At 38.5% G+C, this 20,781-nt stretch overlaps 2 protein-coding genes across 7 annotated transcripts; one reads left to right on the forward strand and one right to left on the reverse strand.

Moving 5' to 3' along the window:
* Positions 1–103: 103 nt before the first annotated feature.
* tbc1d30 (TBC1 domain family, member 30) lies at positions 104–14,257 on the reverse strand. Of its 6 annotated transcripts, XM_079869737.1 has the most exons (14): positions 13,547–14,257; positions 12,519–12,683; positions 7,900–7,961; positions 7,732–7,797; positions 7,527–7,652; positions 7,039–7,224; positions 6,624–6,792; positions 6,379–6,547; positions 6,177–6,282; positions 5,872–5,978; positions 4,692–4,831; positions 3,967–4,173; positions 3,798–3,863; positions 1,401–2,975 (listed from the first exon to the last, which is right to left on the reverse strand). In XM_079869737.1, exons 1-14 carry the CDS (start codon positions 14,082–14,084, stop codon positions 2,071–2,073), a joined length of 3,012 nt encoding a protein of 1,003 aa, XP_079725863.1. In that variant the 5' UTR covers positions 14,085–14,257; the 3' UTR covers positions 1,401–2,070. The 6 variants fall into 6 exon arrangements, with proteins under 6 accessions (XP_079725868.1, XP_079725864.1, XP_079725866.1 ...); XM_079869738.1 differs by lacking the exon at positions 3,798–3,863 and having other exon boundaries at positions 1,395–2,975; positions 13,547–14,237; XM_079869739.1 differs by lacking the exons at positions 12,519–12,683; positions 13,547–14,257 and adding an exon at positions 9,490–9,920.
* A 1,109-nt stretch (positions 14,258–15,366) lies between these two features.
* Positions 15,367–20,767, forward strand: gnsa (glucosamine (N-acetyl)-6-sulfatase a). The gene is made up of 14 exons (XM_079869830.1): positions 15,367–15,705; positions 15,844–15,903; positions 16,065–16,271; positions 16,419–16,484; positions 17,131–17,229; positions 17,320–17,487; positions 17,930–18,012; positions 18,092–18,210; positions 18,296–18,399; positions 18,471–18,572; positions 18,714–18,824; positions 18,912–19,022; positions 19,106–19,266; positions 19,369–20,767. The coding sequence occupies exons 1-14, from the start codon at positions 15,529–15,531 to the stop codon at positions 19,442–19,444; spliced, it is 1,644 nt and encodes a 547-aa protein (XP_079725956.1). The 5' UTR covers positions 15,367–15,528; the 3' UTR covers positions 19,445–20,767.
* Positions 20,768–20,781: the final 14 nt, after the last annotated feature.

Raw genomic sequence — 20,781 nt, forward strand, 5'->3', positions numbered from 1 at the left:
CGCAGCACTCTGTAACTTTTAAACGCCCTGTTGAGCCAGACCCTGTAAGGCTTTAATATCATTTTACATTTCAATTATTCATGAGGCAAGAATGGTAGAGATGCCAGATTACAGTTTGTTTATTCGCTTTGGTTGGCCTACTATTTTCACTAGTAAGATGTACATTTTCAAAACTCTTAGTACAAAAATCCAAACTGATATCACTTGTAACACAGCTGGTTATTTTCAAAAACTGATCCCATGTTTTCATTACAGTAGTTAAACATATTTCAATCCACAAAATCATTGTTTCAAACACAAGATTATTGTAATATGTAATGAGGACATTTAGTTTAATCACCGAAACACAAGAGTATGATCTTCTTTCAATTTAGTACTTTTACCAATCAGTTCATTCAACAGCAAACAGAAACAATGCAAGATACATGTTTCAAATCACCCTTGTTGCTGAAATAATTACAGTAATACAGGCTACAGTTGCCACATTGGAAATACACGTACATTACCTAACTTCTGCAATTGAATCCATAATGTTTGTAAAAGTATCCATCTAACATGTTATCAAATAGATTGATGAAGTTATGAAACTGCCATGAGGTTCTGCTAGAACAGTTTGCTGGTAATACAGTAAATGTTCTCACTGTATGACTGAATCTATACTGTATGTGACCTTTACAGATCTCTACCATGGGAATCTGCTCCATGCTGTAATGAAAAATGCTATGATGCCATCTGTCTTCCTTCTACTGATGGACCTTGGATCAGTCTGATGTTACACAGTCATTGACTGTTTCCTCTCCCTTATACTCTTACCCTGCTATATGTTCACAAATTTCTCTCTCTCTCTCACCGTCTATAGAATCAATATCTATAGAAATCTATAGGTGTACCAAATTATTCACTGATTAAGCATTAATATCAGTTGGATTAAAATAATAGACAAATGTATAAATTAAAGTGAACAAGAATAGATGCAAATCAAAAGTTTCATAGTAAGAGGCAGTTACTGTAAATTAAACTTTGGATACGTTGTGATTTTGTATATTGTACTCACACAATTGAGAACATGCTGAAATGTCTGAAAAAAAAGTGCACTTTTGATGATCCATTGTGATAATAGCATAAGAGTTTTGAGAATGTACAACTTACTTGTGAAAATAGTACCAAAGCAAATAATGAAAAAAAAAATGTAAATGACCATTGATGTTACATTACAATTTAACCAGAGTATAATCTCTACTAGGCTCAGAAGAGACTTAATGTAAGTGTGAGATATTGGTGGTTTTAGTTAAGTTTTACATTCCTAATAGGTGTCGTTGTAAACCTAAAAAGAAAATACTGTAGTTTCAACCTGAAAGCCAAAACAAATTACTTAACGGAGAGGCTACAGAAATAAGTAGAAACTGAAAAGTTGCATGTATTTTATTCTCTGGGGCGTGATCCTTCACTGCTGTGATCCTTCACTACTCATAAGCATCAAAGGTTGATAAAGAGAAACATTCAGTCGCAGGAGCGTTTAGAACAAGAGCATCCAAAAAGAGAAAAACTAAATGACAATAACATGTATAATTCAGGTGACAAACGGATAATTTACTGAAGGAAAAATCAAGAGATGTGAAGAGAAAAGGGTTTGGCTTGATTGTGAAGTCACAGATTGAAAACTGAAAAATGCAGAACTGTAGTATTTCCTACAATCATTTAACTTGAGATATTTTACATAAATGTGATTGTGATTTTCCAAACTTTGGAGCATATGAGTAAACATACACAGCGAATACTGGTGACCTGAACATGCAGAAAGAGCTTGTGGAACCATCATCCGATCGTGTCTGCCGGGTATTATTCCCAGATGTTTTGGTAGGATCTCATTTAAAAAAACAAAACAATACATTCATAAATTCATATGATCAACTTTATAGGAGGATTAAATTATCCAATATGGTTCCTAAATGTAGATGGCATGTTTTGGAGTATCTGGAAGCATACTTGAGTTCAGAATGCATGTGCTTTCATGGTTGTTCGGGAGTTTTGAACCCAAACATCTCGTGCTCGTCTGTAGTCGACAACTCATCATCGGCGCTTCGTGGTGCTTCCTACACAGTTCATGCTTCTGCTCATCTGGGGAAAGTGCACGTTTGGAGTTCTGGCAGTTGGGCCGTAGAGGCCCAAGTTTCTTGCAGCAATGGACTTGCGAGGGGTTTTGATGCAGGGGAACGGAGAGAAGATCTGCTGAGGTTTCGGAGGTTCTCCTGCCAGTGTTGATGGGCTTCTTCTGAGGGAGCTTCCACTTTCTGAGCTGGAAGAGTCTGAACCTGGACGGCGGGTGGATGGGAGCTGAGCTGGGGTCGTGGGCTCCGGCTGCGGTTCTGGAGTTGGTGTAGATGGATCAGAAGCTGGTTCTGGTTCAAGTTCCAGAGAAGACAGCAGGTTGTCGATCTGCTGGAGTTCCTCTCCTTCTCCATCGCTGAGATCTTGCTGAGAGACATCTGAGCTTCCAGCCACCAACTTCTCTTGCCCTTCATCCTCCAACTTCTCTTGCTCTTCATCCTCCAACTTCTCTTGCCCTTCATCCTCCAACTTCTCTTGCTCTTCATCCTCCAACTTCTCTTGCTCTTCATCCTCTTTGTCTTCCTCAAGTCTTCTCTCCTCTCCGTCTTCAGATGCTTCTTCCGTTTTGCTGGTGTCAGTTTGATCGTCTTCTATCTCCAGAGAATCATCAAAGCCGAGCTGTGCCCGCGCCCTGGCGATGTTCCTGCGGTGCGCACGCACATGTGTTCGCCATGGGGAATGATGTCTTGGCTGCATCATCTGATCCTGGCTGGGGGTGGAGTGGGCTTGGGGAACTCCACCGTTCTGGATGATACAATTCTTTGAGGATCGCTGAGCGGGTCTGGGCTTCCTGCCCAAGAGAAGGTGGTTGACCACAGGGGAGGGACCAATTTGGGAGGCAAGGATACTGGTGGCTGGACACTTGTCTGTGAAAAAATCAATAACAAAGAGTGAGAAAACAGCAGTAATTGCAAACAGACTGTCAGAGTCAACATGAAATCGTGTTTCCGATTTTACTTCTGTAATATAACATATTTCTGAGTTAAGCCGGGTGCACACTGTGCGATTTATGCTTGTCAGACTGTACGAACGCAGCAAGCCATGTCAAACGGTAGGATCTCAGCTGTCATTCGTGCCAGACTGTGCGGCAGTCAAAACAGACTTACACATGAAGACTCATCCGGAGTTTGACATCATCAATCCAAACTTCTGACACTTCGTATTCGTATAGCGTGAACCCAGATTTAAAACGGGATATTCAAGGTGAAAACAGAATGTGGCTTTGTGATGTTAGTGGAAAAGGAAAGTGGTTATATATATATATATATATATATATATATATATATATATATATATAAATAAAAATATATATATAGTGTACAGTGAGGAATTGTGCAAAAAAGAAGATTGTGCAATGTGAAAATAAATATGACCTATTATGATTCCACGGTTTCAAGTCTCCATTATGCCCTGTAATGGTGCTATTGCAAAATTACATCTTCCAATATTTTAATAAATGGAAAAAAGGTAATTAACCATCTTTAGCATAATTATACCATTATACCAATCCCCTGAAAAGAAAATATGATGTAGAAAACACCTTGATTAATCAGTTCAGCCATCACCAAAATGACAAATTGCAATTCATTGCATTATACACCAGCAGACCCAACACCGATCAACACCGATCTACTGCACCATATATCTACAGTATAATGAAGCCATAGTTGACACATGAAGATCAATACCAGTGTGTTGGTTCTGCTGTTTACTGGGTTGATGAGGTTCAATAGTTTCAGCTTCCACTGGAGGTCCTGGGAAAAATGTCACAGTATACTGACTAACATTTCACATCCCCTCTGTCATCATCTTCGACAGACAAAAAAAGATTTTCGATTCTTTATTTGATCCTGCTACCTGTATGGATGTAAAGTAGCCCGGCTTGCTGCTGTTGTTTTTGTTTGATGCGCGAGTACTGTTTCTTCAGCGCGCTGATGTCAGTGCTCATGCGCTCCAGCATCATGCTGTTGATGGCCGCTTGATGCTCGGCCCGTCCCGCGCCCACCGCCCCGGGACTGAGCTCAGCCATGTTACTGCCCTGAGAGCTCTGATCTGCTCTCTGATCTGCAGAGCAGATGGAAACAGAAAGCAAACATCATAAATAATAATGTGTAGAGTGCAAGAATATTTGTGAGACATTTTACAGAGTAACGGCTGCGTCGGCTCCTTTCCAAACCTTCCATTTATTTAGTTGCACTGGAACTGAAGGCCGTAATTAAAGACAGCTTGAATGACTCGACCCACCTCAGATTCAACGAGAACTGACAAATGCATCGAGGATTAAATCCATTTGGGGCAGAAGGATTTTCAAGTCTTGCCAAGGTTAGGTAAGCAAAGTGAGCTTCAGTGAGCTTATGTTTGCATTACTCCATGAAATCACCCTACTTTGACAAAGCCAATATAGTTTAAGTGACTCATAAATCGTTAATCATTAAGAAATTAAACATCTTGTGCATTTTATAAATGTGGGCAATCTGTGTTCAGAAAGACATAAATCATGTTTGTAACCTCAGGCTACACTATTAAATCTATTTCCTTTTAATTTTTGAAATGTGAAATGTGAAATGTAATCAGATTCAGACCTTTAAGGTGCTTTTGGTATCTTTGGATTTCAGGGGCCAGAAGCCCGCCAAGAGGCCCCAGGCAGCCCAGGGCAGTGACAATAGAGTCTTCATCATCCATGTCAGCATCATCATCACTCTCCCATCCATGGAGTGCCAGACTGTACAGAGGAACAACAATACAATAACATCATGCATGAAATAAAATATTAAATACAATATATATATATATATATATATATATATATATATATATATATATATATATATATATATATATATATATATATATATATATTAAAAACAATTTTTTTAATGAAATTATTTAAAGATAAAATAGAAAAAAATGAATAAACTGCATGAATAATGCATGAAACAAAATATTAAACAACAAATAATACAATTAAATACAAAAATAATACATATAATACATGAAATAAATTAAATGAAAAATAAAAATGTCAAAATAAATTAATAAAATGTAAAAAGGAAATTAAATATTTAGAAATAAAATAGAAAAAAGAAACAAAAATTTATAAATACATCAAACTAAATATTAAACAACAAATAATAAGATATTAAATTAAATTAATAAATCAATAGCATTGAAATTTTTAAAAATGTAATTAAATATTTTATGATAAAATACAAAAAAAGAAAAAATAAACAAACAAGTAATAAAATGCATGAATAATGCATAAAACAAAAATTAAACAAAAAATTAAAAAAATTAAGTGTAATGACAGTTTTAAATACAATTTTAAAAAAGAAAGAAAGAAAAATATAATGCATGAAAAAAAATTATGTTATTAAATATTAAAAAAAACAAAAAACATGCATGAAATAAAAACATTAAATTAATAAATAATAATAATAAATAAAATGTATTACTTTAACAATACAATTATTTAAAATAAAGTAAATAAAGTTAGAGAGTATAAAAGAAAAAAAAAACGAATAAAAAAAATCGTTTTATTGCATCAATGCTCTCTTCTTTGTAAAATAAAGTCGGAAATTATCTTTAAACTGAGTGTAAACCTTGTCAAGATAAGGCAGAACATTTGCTTTGGATGTTTGCATGCCAATATACACACGTGCCATAAAACAACACCCTGCAGGCTCGTAATAACGTCTTTATATGGCTCCTACTCTCACGATTGCAATCTGTGCTGTGGGCGTTGAGTGTCTTCAGCTCTCATACCTGCTGTTCGCTCTGACCGGGGCAGGGAACGGGGTGATGTTGTAGGTGTATTTCTCCCTGAGCTCAGCCAGCTGGGGGAACGGGAACGGGGCCATGGAGTAGACCGTCTGTCAGGAGAGGAAAACAAGTGCATGTATTCAGCCCCAAAAACAGTTGGATAAACTACTTCCAAGAAGCTTTTGCCATTTTCAAACACAATTTTGCAACATTAAACCTGTTACTCCTTGCCGATTTACCCAAATGATAAGGTTTACATATAATTATCATCATGAAAAATTCAGGATCTTTTCTATGCTCTGTCTTACCTGCATGAGTTCATTAGAGTCGATAAGATTGTGCTCCAGCATTTCCTGTGTCAGGCAGCCCATAGTGCTATAAAATTCATCAGCAGTCTGGCACTCTTCAATTCGCCTGAGAGGGTTGAAAATGTATCTCATTTTTAATGTATGAGCAAATCATTTTCTTTGCAATCTAGTCGACAGTGCAAGCAACCCTAGGTGAACTTACTCTCCGAGTTTGGCCCAGATGGCCAGAGCCACACGCAGCAGCATTTCAGAGCCCTCAAAGAAGACCGAGTCCCAGATCTTCAGCACGTTGTGATGGGGCAGACAGGTGGCAAACATGGTCAAAAACCACTGCATGGTGAAGACGTTGGTAAGCGGAGGCTCATAGCTGCCTGAAACACAATGCAGTTGAGCTGGTACAAACATTCGTCTTTCGCATCAATACATATTAACAGGGTTGCTGCATACCTCCTCCTTCCCGATTGGCTACTTTCTGGAGGTGCTGGAGATGCTGAGAAAGTTCTGGAAGCTTCAGTCGCAGAAGATCTCTGAACACGGCCATGTCCACTGAGAGGGCACGCAGGTTATTGGCGAAGTAACTATCGGGAAGCACCTTGTCAATCAAATAGATCATAACCTATAACGGAACGATAGAGGATGATTAGGTTTAGCTTTTTGCTTATATAAGATAACGTTTCTGTCCAAAATGTCATGCTCGTTTAAACTGAGGGGGTGCACATGTTAATTTTTGAAGTGGATTTTGAATTAACAAATACTATTACTGATAAACAAATTAATAAGATTAAATTATAATTAAAATAATAAAAGAGAATTCATCAAATTAAATGGTGATACTTTTAATTTTATAAGCATCTAGGAAAACCTTTAATGCATCTCCTTCGTTTCCCTCTGTGACCTCCAGAATGAGGGCGGCCAGAACATTGAAGCCCTGACAGTAGCCGACAGTCTTGTTCCAGCGGGCGTACGCCAGCAGAACCCGCTTCAGCACCACCCGGTCCTGCTCCGCCTCCTGGCCACAGTAGGAACTGCAGCCTGTCCTGTGCAGGTCCTGAATGAGAAGGCAAAGTGTGAGTTACCTATGCACACAAGCACACTGAACTTTGCTCACTTGCGCACAAGCGCCTCACTGTCCTCATCCATCCAGCGCTACACACACACACACACACACACACATCCTGCTCCATTATCCTCTTACTGACGCACTGCAAAGAGCAAATATCCTGTTTCACCATTTAACCTTTTATCTTCCTTCCATTAAATATCTCTTAAGCCACAATTTGTTTGCTTGCCTCATATTGTAATATATAGCCTTAAAATTGTAAATAACTGCATATAACTACAGATATGAACCTTCACTATTTGGATTCCCAGAGAGTCATCATCTGGATTGCTGCGATCGTTGAAGGCAAATCTCATGGTTTTCTCCCAGTCTATGGAGATGCTGTGGAGGTACTGGTCAGCCAGGGTCAGCCATACCTATCTCAAAACAACCAAACATTATACAGTGTGTCAAATATCACGGATATGAAAACAGTGAAATTTCCAGCACACTTACCCTCTTCCTCCACTCTTTGGGAATACCCACAGGGAGTCTGGCCACTGCTTTCAGAGCGTCGTACCACTGCAAAGTAAAACGACCCCAAACAATCAACATGCAAACCACATATTTGTTGGTTTATTGCTGTTTGAGGGTTTTAGGGCCATACAGGCATCTAATACATACTTGTTGAAAGCCGTTCTTGCCTAGAGAGGGTTCGATAGTGAACTTCAACCTGGTGTCCACCCCTGCAATAAGACAAAACGGTGGACAATCAGTGAGACAAAGATGATCACATAAAGAAGTCTCTCCTGTAGCTGCAGGTGTTTCATTAACAAATGAATAAAGGGTTTTTGCATAATCACCACTCAGGATGAAATAAAAAAATATGATAATGTCATAATAGTGGATTTTGAGTTAACAAATAATATTAATAATTAAATATTTACATAAAATGTATCAAATTTGAAATAAATGACCAAATTATATAATTAAATCAATTACCCAATTATATGAGGATAGGTTGCAATTCTCTAATTGATTATTTATTTATTTATTATTAAATTCAACTGAATCGGGACTCCTCAAAACAAGTGCAAGAAAAGAGGCATGTTTAGGTCATTATATTCACGTTTTCAAATTCATGATATTTAAAATGTATATTTGTAAAATAATAAATATGTCCTTTTATCATCCCCACTTGTCACAAGCCCATTAATAATAAATAAGGTTTGTTTTAATTCAATGGCTCATTATTATTGCAAGCAGGCTACCTTACTCTCTTCTTTGTCAAACAGGAACAAACACTAATGAAAATGCAACAGAAATGACTGGAAACGACAAGTGTATTATCGACCACGATGCAGAAACCAAACGCTGGATATCGAATAGTTGATAAATGACGCTGTCCACTGCGGAGCGGTGCTGAATCTCACTTCCGCCTACAGTTTCTTCCGGAATCACGACACCATCAATTACGACGAAATAAACTCTGTTTTTTCATAGTTAAGAAGTCATATTGAGCGTTAAAGAGCTACAACAACACGACGAATTCTTTAAATTGATGTAACCTTCACATTAGCCATGGCTAAAGTTGCTAAATCCTGTCAAACGCGCAAGTAAACAACTCTACCTCACCAACATGATGTGAAATAGGAAGCAGCATTTCTACTTTCGGTGCATAAGAAAACCAATAAAACCACCAACCTGAGTCCATCTCTGTCATCGTTTAATGGTATAAATGATCAAAAGGAGTGGCACCATTTCTGCATCTATTCCACTCGACAGCCGAGGCTGTTCCGGATTAACCTACATGATTACCATCATCTCTCCAGCCCTCCTACTGCACTCATGCTCGGCACAACACATGTGTCTGCATGAGAAGCATGTCCAGTATTATGTATAATTATCAATTACTAAATAGGCCTACATAGTATTTAAAAGTGAGCCTGAAATGTATGAAATAAAACGATTTCATAATAAGCCTATTCAAACTTTCAGAACCCCTCAAAGCTAAAACCCATAATATTTCTCAATTTCAAATTTATTAATATACTTAACTTAAACGTAGTTCACAGTCGTATTAATGTAGCTGATAAAATATGTATTTAGTAAAAAAGCGAACGCCCTTATTATCACAGAAATGCCATTCTGCAATCAGCACCAGTGCAAAACAAACGGCCATCTTAGGAATAAAGAGTTTTATCTATAATCACAGGGCAAATATAGAACCGCTAAATGAATAAAAATAATGCCCTTAAAGCATGCTGTATTCACCTGGCTCTAGGGTGCAGAGCAGACGCGGCGCTCTTCTAGAGATGCCGTTGCGTTTCTTCAGCACATTACTGATAATATTACCGACTCCTCCAGCTGCATTCTGCCGTTTCATACAAACCCTCGATCTCTTAGAGGAGACAAACCTTTCCTGCTTCATCTGGAGAAAAAAGCTGGGAGGACCGCGCATTCAAAACGATTCTCTCATCCCGAGAATCATCTCATCTAAAAATATCATACTCGTTATGATATCAATAAAGCAGAGGAGAAGAACACATTTATCCTCATACATGAAGATGCATGTATGTACCTTAAGAACAAGAATTATAAATAGCATAAAAGAATCAAAGGTGATCGAAACGAACGCGCTGGATGGGAAAGGCGGGATAGCGTGGTGATGCGCGCGTCTACACCCACATATGAGCGTCACATTCAGGGTTGTGAGGAAGGAGGGACCGCTGGAGCTCTGGAGGAAGGGCCAGAGAAACGGAGGAAAACAATGGCCAGCACAGTACGTGAATGACTAGTGCCATGCTGCCAACTTTAGCATTAACCTTTAAGAACAAGGTATTCCTTAATCCAAAAATCACACAAAAAGTTCTTTGGACCCAATTATAGGCTAAAATCCCAAGATAAGAATAAGGATAAGATGGTTGAACCGTCATGAATTCAAGTGATCTGAATGATTTACTAAAGCAGTAATTTACAGTGAAAATCCCCTTTAGCTGTTATAAATTCACTGAAGACCATGGCTTCACAGAGCTTATTGCTTTTATTAAACTGTTAGTGCATTAAATGATTTACTTTAAGTGGAGCTGTAATACTGATTTAATGAGATCACACAGGTGTATGTATGTAGAGTCATTTACAAGGGCTTCAAACACAGCTCAACCAATCTGAATCAAGGATCTGTTGTTTATTATAAAAAGGAAATGTTGTACTTTAAGGCACTTGGAGGAAATAGTCAATTATTTAAAGTTAGTTCTGTATAATATAATGATTTAAAACATCATGACAAAGTGAGAGAGAGAGAGATATAAGGAAAAATAAGTCAATAAGCAGGCTTCTTATTTTGTGCGTGTCAGAATATTCCAAATTAAACTATCCATCCACCAATACAATATACAGAAGGCCGGTAAATTTGACCATTTTTAACATTGTATGATTGTCCAAACGTGTCTTGATTTACCCAAACTCATGTGACTAACGAGAGACACGAAACAGATGTTTAAACATTTCTGACAGAAAGAATGATAGTCCTGATATGGAAAATGTATATATTTTCCATTGGATGATAGGCATTTGGGTATTTTTTCCTGACATGCATTTAGTGACAAACCAACAGTGATCAACACCGTTACTCATGTTTACAAAAATAAACATGTCAAATACAACAAAATCCATAACCGTTCACTATACTATCTACTGTACAAAGTCACACCTCTTGCATCAAGAATAGACATAGACTGAATAATGGCAACCATATAGTGCTATAGTTTTGATGTGATTTCATACTGTACCTGTTTGACAGGGCTTGTCATGCTGCATGTAGATAAAACGGAGGAAAACACATTTAAGAGACTCAGGGCCACATTGATGAGCAAAATTCAAGCAAAATTCAAATACAAATTTGAGCTCACTACAACGTTACGGTGCTAATTTGCATGTCAGTGTCATAAACTCATCACATGAATGAGTCGCTGAAAGTCAGTGATGTTAAACAGAGTGTGTGTTTTGAATCTAATGCAAATAATTGAGTTGTATAGGTGAGGAGGCAATCCTGTGATAGAGGGAAGATATTTCAGAATGTGGTCTTCTGAAATATCAACTGAGAGAACCAGACTAATATTGCATTCGATATACAGTATGTGAGCCTGAGCCTTTCGGCAACCATTACATATGTAAGCTGTATTACACCACCGCATCCTTTTAAAACAGCTGAAGGAAATCTAGCATCAATGAATGCGAAGACGTATTGTCAATCTAGAATATAATAGTGTGGCGCTTTAATTCTCTTGACAAACTAACCCCCGTTTCACAGACTAGGCTTAAGTCTAGTCCCAGACTAAAAGGCTTGTTTGAGCTGTTTTAACTGAAAGCAACTTGCACTGGCATATCTTAAAATATGTCAGTGCCATTTTTTTGTCTCAAGATGCACACTGGTGAACGTGATTTCACCAAGTACCACATGTTCCTGGATCAACATCTTTGTTGATCCTGGAACAACTTTCCAATCAACCAATCAGATTTGAGGGACAAGTTTGCAGTTTATGTCAAGTTTAGGCTTAGAACCAGGGTGAGGTGCCTTCAACATCAGTGTTATTCACCTATCATTTCCCTCTGATTTTAGGGAAAAGTTATGGGTAGGGTTAGGTTTAGGGGTAGGAATAGGGTAATGACTACATTTTGGGACAGGAATGTTATTCCAGGATCAACAAAACATTATGATCCAGGATCATGTCTTACTTGGCAAAATCACGGTGACCGATGCACACCAGTAATGTTTTTTTCTAAGGCTCGTTTATAAAAGCTACTTAAATGTCCTAATTGAACTAATGCCTAATCCTAGCTTAATCTAAGCCTTGTCTGTGAAATCGGGCTTAAATGTCTTAGAATGGAATTTGTATGCATCTGGAATAAAAGATATAGAATGTACTACATGCTGCTTGCTATTTTGCTCAAGAGCATGACCTATTTAAGTCCACATGTCATACTAACAGGAAACTATGATTCTAACCGCAGGTCGAGATCTGTAGGTCCAACCACACAATGTTTGTTGGAACTATGGATTTTGGGAAACACTGAATCGTTTGACTATGCTGGTAACGATGGAACTTGCAACCATGCTTTTGGGAAATGCAGACCAGTGTGTTACTGATAGACCGGGCATGAAAAATCAAGCATGAAAACCTATTATAATAGAGCCCTAAAACAAAATCAAGACAAAGGGCATAATAGTGCCCCGTTAATACTGCTCCTCATAAAAGTAATGACAGCAAGAGGAGGGAAATGAGAGAATGATTTGTAATTACGTCTTTTCTGAGAGACGGCTTGCAGGCAGGCGGTGACTATATCACAGTTCTTCTGAAACTTCTGCCGGAGTCTGTCCTTCCTCTTGACCTGACGCACCAGTTTGGCCGACTGGACAGCGATGCGATACTTCACCTCTTGAACGATCCACTTCAGCTCCTCCGGACCTGAGCGCAAATTAAAGCTTGTTTAAATCTGAAGGATGTGCATTCATTTGATTGTGCAGTGAGAATAACACTACATATGTAGACAGGTTAAGATAATTATGATTGTCAAAACACTGTGTATACAAGTTTACAAAGACCTTTATATGTAAATGGTCGTTATGGCCAACAAGGAACCTGAGCACCTGAGACAACAATTAAATGACTTCAGCAAACAAAGGGTTAAGATTTAACTGGCTTTCAGAGTGGCATTATAACTGGGTAAGTTCTCATGCAGTATCTGTAACACTATATTTAATCTAAAACCATTTTAAAAACACCCCAATCATATAACATACTATTACTTAAGAGTAATGTCGCTCTGTTTTTGTATGTACATGGAAATGCACTGCGAATACATTTTTTTAAAGTATGAACAATTATGAAAAAGTTAAAATAGTGATTTTTTTTTATATTCATATTCCTATTTATTTATTTAAAGCATGATTTAAAAACAAAGGGAAAAAATCCATAAATTATAATAGAAATGCATGAGACATACACTACACTGGTCAAACGTTTGGAATAATTACGGTTTTTTTAGGTTTTTGAAAGAAGTCTCTTATGCTGACCAAGGTAAAAATACAGTAAAAACAGTACAATATTATTAAAATTTAAATAATTGTTTTGTATCGAAATATATATTTAAAATGTAATTTATTCCTGTGATGCAAAGCTGAATTTTCAGCATCATTACTCCAGTCTTCAGTGTCACATGATTCTTCAGATAAGTCTTAATTATTCCAAAATGTTGACCAGTAGTTTTTGAAATACAGTACATAAATTGGATTGAATTGACTTCAGTTGAAAGGGGAATTGATGCTCACCTTTTTGAGTCAGGTATTTCATCTGATGGCGTCTCGTGTGTTTCTCCTGAAGTTCCTGCAGAAAGTTGGAGCCAGCGTTGCTCCTTCCCAGGAAGGCATCCGAGCTCGAGGCTTCGGTCGAGCTGTCCACCCCTCTGACGCTATTACTGTACGTGTCATAGAGCTCCACTAACAGACACTCCACTATAGATGATGCCCGGGACGTTCTCAGATCATCTTCATCCGAATATACACCTGCTTCATGAATCCCCCCTCCACCTCCTCCTCTTCTCTCCATACGGATCTCTCCAGCTGGTGATCCATGAGGCTCTTTTGCGCACTTGGATAGTGAGACTGATAATGATGAAGCTGTTTTGGCGCACTCACAGCTTGTATCTGAGAATGAACGTCCCTTTGAAACCCATTTGTGAAGCGCCGAGAAGCCGTCAAGGTACGACGCACCTGAGTTAACGAAAACTCCACTCTCCTCCTCCGAGCAGATGTTGTCACATATGTCAATCTCCTTAAGTTCCTCTTTAGCGACGTCCACACCAGACATGTTTTATCGCTCTTTAAAGTTCAGCATTACACACTCGTGCACATTTGCTGCACACAAGTACAAACCAAAGATTGTTTTAGATGAATCAATAAGGAACTCAAGTTCCGGGTGTGTTCCATTACTTGAGCGGGGTTGGCAGCGCCTTTCCCAGGCTCTGGTTTCCTTCCTGAAACGGTCTAAATCCTGATTGCGCGCCCCTGCTGCAGGAATAGTTCAACCCACCTCCGAAACTTTTGAAACAAACTTTCTAAACAGGTCAATGAGAAATATATAGTAGGCTATTTGTTCCTTTCACTACAAATATTTCAAATAAAAATATAGGCTACAATAATTGTTTGTAAATGAACGTGTCCAAATAAATACATAAAACAGCAAAAATCTAGGCTACATTTACATTTTATATATACAGCAAATATATAATTAAAAATGTACAAGCTTTTGCTCCAAATACAATATATGTATATTGTATATATTTAATTATATATTTGCTGTTTATTAAAATATATGTTTGTATGTTTTCAAATAGGCTACGCTATATATTTGAATGGATTACATATATAATATATAGGCCTGCTGTGTGTGTGTGTGTGTGTGTGTGTGTGTGTGTGTGTGTGTGTGTGTGTGTGTTTTACATTTTACATTGTTTACATTTTCTTGCGTGAAAATCTGGATTGAAACGTGAAACTGCATCCTTCTTACATTACAATATTTTTAAAAATATACAACTTTTGTAGGCCTGACGGAGATTTGAGTGGGGAAAACAAATAAAAAGAACGATGTTACTGTTTAATCAAAATTGTGAACATTTATAGACAGTGTAGTTTGTATTTTTGTGTAATTTAGTTTTTTCTCCTGTCCTTAACTTCAACCTGCCAAGGGACTACGCATGGAAATTAGCCAGTGTTGGCTAAATCTAGCGCATTTTACATACTATGTATTATTAATGTGTATTGTCCCTGATAAATACATAAACAAACAATTATAAGCCATAAAACAGAAATTGCATGAATGACATCATCCCTTAGACGAGCGTAAACATCAGCTGACCGGGGCTTCCGCCTCTCCACATGACTGGACCTGAGGAGAGAACAGTATTAATCTTACTATGGCGACGGGTATTTTTATGAATATTCATGACGCAAAGCGTCTGATTGGCTGTAAGGCAGACCTTGGTAGGTGGGCGCTAGTCTGCTGGCGAATTAGCGAATCCTTCCATTCTGAAGGCTTGGCTTATGAATATAAATTAGGCTACGTGACTAGACGCCACAACAGGGTAACCAAGCACAGTCAGAATGTCTAATTAATATTCATGAGTCAAGACGTCGCCATAGTATGATTCGTAATTTCGTACACTAGACCAGGAAAGCTAACTGCTCCTCTAAAGCAGCGTTTCCCATAACAGTATTTCATGCTTTTATCGCAAGAAAAGGTCCTCGTGTAGGCCATGGCTTTATTTGTTTTTAATTCGGCGTCAAAGATGGTTTCTCCGTTAGTAATATTACATTTTATTCTCATCTGCGTCACTTTGCATTGCAACAATCTGGCCGCGGCTAAAATGAATCCCAGACCGAACATTGTTTTAATCCTGACCGATGATCTGGATGTCTCCATCGGCGGAATGGTGAGTACATTTTCCGAGAAAAGAGTTTTATTGTTGCCATTCTCAGTGGTCGTGAATTCCTCCATGCATTTTACTTGTAATATTGTTGATGAGTAAATGAGCTACATCATCATCATCTTGACATCTTTCAATGTACAGATCCCTTTAGTGAAGACTAAAAAGCTGATTGGTGATGCTGGAATAACCTTTACAAACACGGTGAGTAGAAATTGTGCTAGACAACAACTGTGTCCTTCCTATTTTTCTGCATAAGAATATTTCTAAGTTTATTATCATGGATCAACCAGCATGCATGTTTGCCATTGCATCAATTTGCACAGCATCTCCTAACACTTCTTGTCATTTCTTCTCTCTCCCAGATTGTTGCCAGTCCTCTTTGCTGCCCCAGCAGGGCGAGTATCCTGACGGGCAAATACCCCCATAACCATCATGTCGTGAACAACACGTTGGAGGGCAACTGCAGCAGCACAGCGTGGCAGAAGACCCAAGAGCCCGACAGCTTCCCTGCCTTTCTTCAGAAACACGGCACGTATCAGACCTTCTTTGCTGGGAAGTATCTTAATGAGGTAAAGAGATACTGGGTGCTTTCATAAGGATAACCCCTTTCTTTAGTTTGGGGTGGAAAAACATTTTTATAATCTTTATCATTATGTCATACGACCAGCCCTGAATCAGCTGATAGCACATCATCCACGTGTGTTTCTCTGCTTCAGTACGGCAGTAAAAAAGCTGGAGGAGTGGAGCACGTTCCTCCGGGCTGGGACCACTGGTTCGCCTTGGTAAGAAAAAGACAGAAGCCGATCATGCTTTATTTTTTACCAGAGTTTCAGGGTTGTTGTGTACACAGCGAGCTTTGAGGGTCACGAGTAGATGACGTTAATGATTTAGGTGAGATGACAAGCGGGAACACATTGACAAGCCTGTCAACCTTTCCCATGAGCCCTGCAGAAGTCTAATTTTAGCTAGAAGGTTATGAAAACAGATAGTAGCCTAAAATGTAGCATGTTTGTGACGCTGCTACAAGAACTCAAGCAAATGTAGGCACAGAAATGAATCCAGTAGAGAAAAGGAATGTTCTCTGGAGCCATGCTGTTTATTCTTTTATTAGCAGCTCCCACAATTCAAAGCTCATGGTGTCATTGAGAGCAGATTGTAGGTCGCTGTCATATATATACATATACACACCCATAAATATATCTAAATACACACATATACTGTAATATATACATACACACAACTTTTTTTCCCCCTTAATTTATTTTATATATATATTTTTTTTTTTTGTGAAGCTGAATATATATATATATATATATATATATATATATATATATATATATATATATATATATAATTTGTATTTATTTATCCTGAGACCAGATTTGTTTGGAGTGAAATCTTTTTGACGATTTTAACATGTTCCTACAGGAGAGAAACTCCAAGTACTACAACTACACACTGTCTGTGAACGGCAGGGCGCAGCGGCATGGACAGAACTACAGTGAGGATTACCTTACGGATGTTCTGGTAAGAGCAGATCTCACCTGCATTCGCGACATTACATAAAACCTTACGCAACAGAAGTTAAGTGGCTTGTACATGTCTGATTCCATCCAGGCCAATATTTCCATCGACTTCCTGGAAAACAAGTCTAACCGCAGGCCTTTCTTCATGATGGTGTCCACTCCAGCCCCGCACTCACCCTGGACGGCCGCTCCTCAGTACGAGAGCAGTTTTCCCAACGTCAGAGCGCCAAGAGACCCTAACTTCAACATACATGGAAAGGTACGGGCCTGATGTGTCTTCTGGGGATTTCGCACCAGGTAGTTACAGGTACACAGTTATAGGAACTAGTCATCAGGGCAGTCCCCCAAGAACAAAAGTGAGATGGATTTAGGCGTCGGTCCATCTATCGCTGTTCTCCATGTTAGTGGAGTAAGTATATGTTAACTGTGTGTTTACACTGCTTTTTATAAATGCCGGTGTATGACATGTGTTCGGCCAATCAACGTACACTTACTTCACTGGTAGCTCTGAAGTAGGAGCTAATTTAGCCCCCCGAAAAGGCATTCCTAGAACTAAAATCCTGCGGTCCGAACACACCTAAAAGCGGGTACTTCTGGCAATAGTTATTGGAACGTTCCTCTGGTGTGAAAGCTCCTTTAGATGTTCTGATTGGATGGTGCATTTTTGTGCATATCTGACAGCATTTAAACCTGATTTTTAGGACAAACACTGGCTCATCAGGCAAGCAAAGACACCCATGACAAACTCTTCAGTGGAGTTCTTGGATAATGCCTACAGAAAACGGTATTCAGATTTTTTTCCCCTTAAAATCATTTTAATACTGCACATGATGTAATGCGGTACTGTTGGTCTGTTCCACTAGGTGGCGCACTTTACTATCAGTAGACGACCTGGTGGAGAAAATGGTGAAAAAGCTGGAGGTCAGAGGAGAGCTTAGCAACACCTACATCATTTTCACCTCCGACAATGGTTACCACACAGGTACATGATGAGTTTTAACAGTTGAGAAATTTTCTTATACTCTACCTGTCTTTTATTTTTTCACGTGTCCGTTTCTTCCTCTCAGGCCAGTTTTCTCTTCCGATGGACAAGAGGCAGCTCTATGAATTTGATATCAGAGTTCCTCTGCTGGTGCGAGGGCCTAATATCAAACCCAATCAGACAAGCCAGGTAATATAAACAAGCTTTTTTAAAATATATTTATTTGCTTTATACGATTAATAACGTATCTGTTTTAACAGTTACTCATAGCAAATGTGGATTTGGGTCCAACGATTCTGGACATAGCAGGATATAACGTCAACGAAACTAAGATGGATGGGATGTCATTTCTACCTATCATGGTAAATCCTGTTTGAACTTATCAACTTTGAACTAATTAATAAATGCATTTAAGTATTGCCATTTTTGGAGTGTTTTTTATAGCTACACGTACAGTATAATTAATTAAAATTCTAAATAAGTTTGCTTTTCATTTGTTTCAGATCGGTAATGGGAACAGCAGCACATGGAGATCTGATGTACTGGTGGAATATGAGGGAGAAGGAAGTAACATCTCTGACCCAGCCTGCCCCCTGCTGGGCCCCGGGGTCTCGGTGAGGGTTTACATGCTACAAATAAACAGTCATTACGGTAATCCCAAAAAATGAGTGCTACAACACAGCTGTTTCTTTTTTCTGCAGGAGTGTTTCCCCGACTGTGTTTGTGAAGACTCGTACAACAACACATACGCCTGTGTTCGCACAGTATCGCAGGCCGCCAACTTACAGTACTGTGAATTTGATGACAACGAGGTAAAAAAGAAATCAAAAATCTATTAAAAACCTATTATATATATTATACTGTAATAGTAATAGCTCACTGTGTTTGCTTGCAGGTGTTTGTGGAGGTGTATAACCTGACAGCAGACCCCTTTCAGTTGAGTAACATCGCCAAAAGCATTGATCAGGAAGTCCTGGAGAAGATGAACCACCGTCTAATGATGCTGCAGTCCTGCTCGGGACAGTCCTGCAGAACGCCTGGCGTCTACGACTCAAAGTCTGTACTTCCTGATCATTTTAACGTTCAGCATTCCAGTAAAATAATTTAAATTCTGGAAATGTCTTCAAACTTACATTTTGCCTGTCATTGTTCCACCAGGTTTAGGTTTGATCCTCGGTTAATGTTCAGCAGCCTCGTCCCTCGCAGGAACAAACTACGACAGACGCTGAAGTAGAGCGTGGAGAGGATTAAAGAAAGAAGACCAGTGAAGGGAAAGGATAAAGGGCACTGAAAAACAAGCCCTGTTGTTGCCTTTGTATCCTGACGTTCTCCCAAAGATGCCCAGTCTCTCCTCCTCAGATGAGGTCATCGGGGTGCGCCAGGATACCAAACAAACTAGACACTTTCAGACAGGACGGCCCATCTCATTCACATCAGATCCTGACAAACTACCAGCTGACAGACATCTGTGAGAGCATTCACATCATGTTCCTGTTTGTTCTGAATTAATCTTGCTGCTTTGACTTTAACAATAGCACTGAACATTTCAAATACTGTCTTTTCTTTTTATTCATGTTTTGTAGATTTAGTTTTACTTTTGCTTTAAACACATGCACAGTTTTGAACTTGAGCTAGAATTTTGAGGAAATTGTTGGATTGTATGTTTGCCAGATGTTTCTGAAACATTTCACTCCACATATTTGTTTTTAAAAAAAGAGGAAGGCCTTAATTTCTGGTCAACCGTCCGCAAGGATATAAAGTGGATTTCTCATTCTGGTTTAAAAATGGCAAATACTAAAAAGAAATAAATTGAGAACAACCACAATAGAAATATATACAACTGCATGCTTGTCAGACTTTAATGAGAAACACTTTCAGGCCCAAAGTACCATATAAACTGAACTACTATTTTTCTTCTATTAAAATATCACCTTTTCAGTTCCTGTCACTTGCATATGGCAGCATACGTATATTTTACTTGAGTAATACCACAACAAAATGATTTACTAACTAAATGCAAATATTGTATTTAGCATTTCATTGTTGTAGTTCAACTGTTCTTTTTCTTATCATTTCTTGCGTTTTGTGTCAGTTGTGAATGAGCCAAAGGTGTGGATCACAGCAGGTCATGGAATATCACCTGACATTGTTTAGCCTCAGTTTAGTACATGACCATTTTTTTTTTCTTTGAGGGAAATCCTGTGCTTGGGTTGCTGTCGCTTTGCTCTCGAATATGTTCACAGCAACCCAAACTTGAAGCATTAAGGGACCGTTTTACTTTCAGACTACTACGCAACCTTCAACAATCTTCTGCTGGAATTGGCAATATCTCAAATCACCCAAAATGATCTGAGAAGCGGTGGACATGCATAAGAAGTGCGTTTGAAAAGATCTTTCTCACAATACTTCAATATATCCGTTTAGTGAAGCACTTTCCAGTCTGTGATCAACATGTCTGACATGTTTTGCACATAAATCTTTCATTATATTTGTTAGTAGCATTGCTATGGTTGGTGTGGACTTTTGTCTTGTGTGTTTGAGTGATAAAAGCATTCTGAAAATATTTTTGTT

The sequence above is a fragment of the Squalius cephalus genome, assembly GCF_949319135.1.
Source record: "Squalius cephalus genome assembly, chromosome: 4".
NCBI classification, from domain to species: domain Eukaryota; kingdom Metazoa; phylum Chordata; class Actinopteri; order Cypriniformes; family Leuciscidae; genus Squalius; species Squalius cephalus.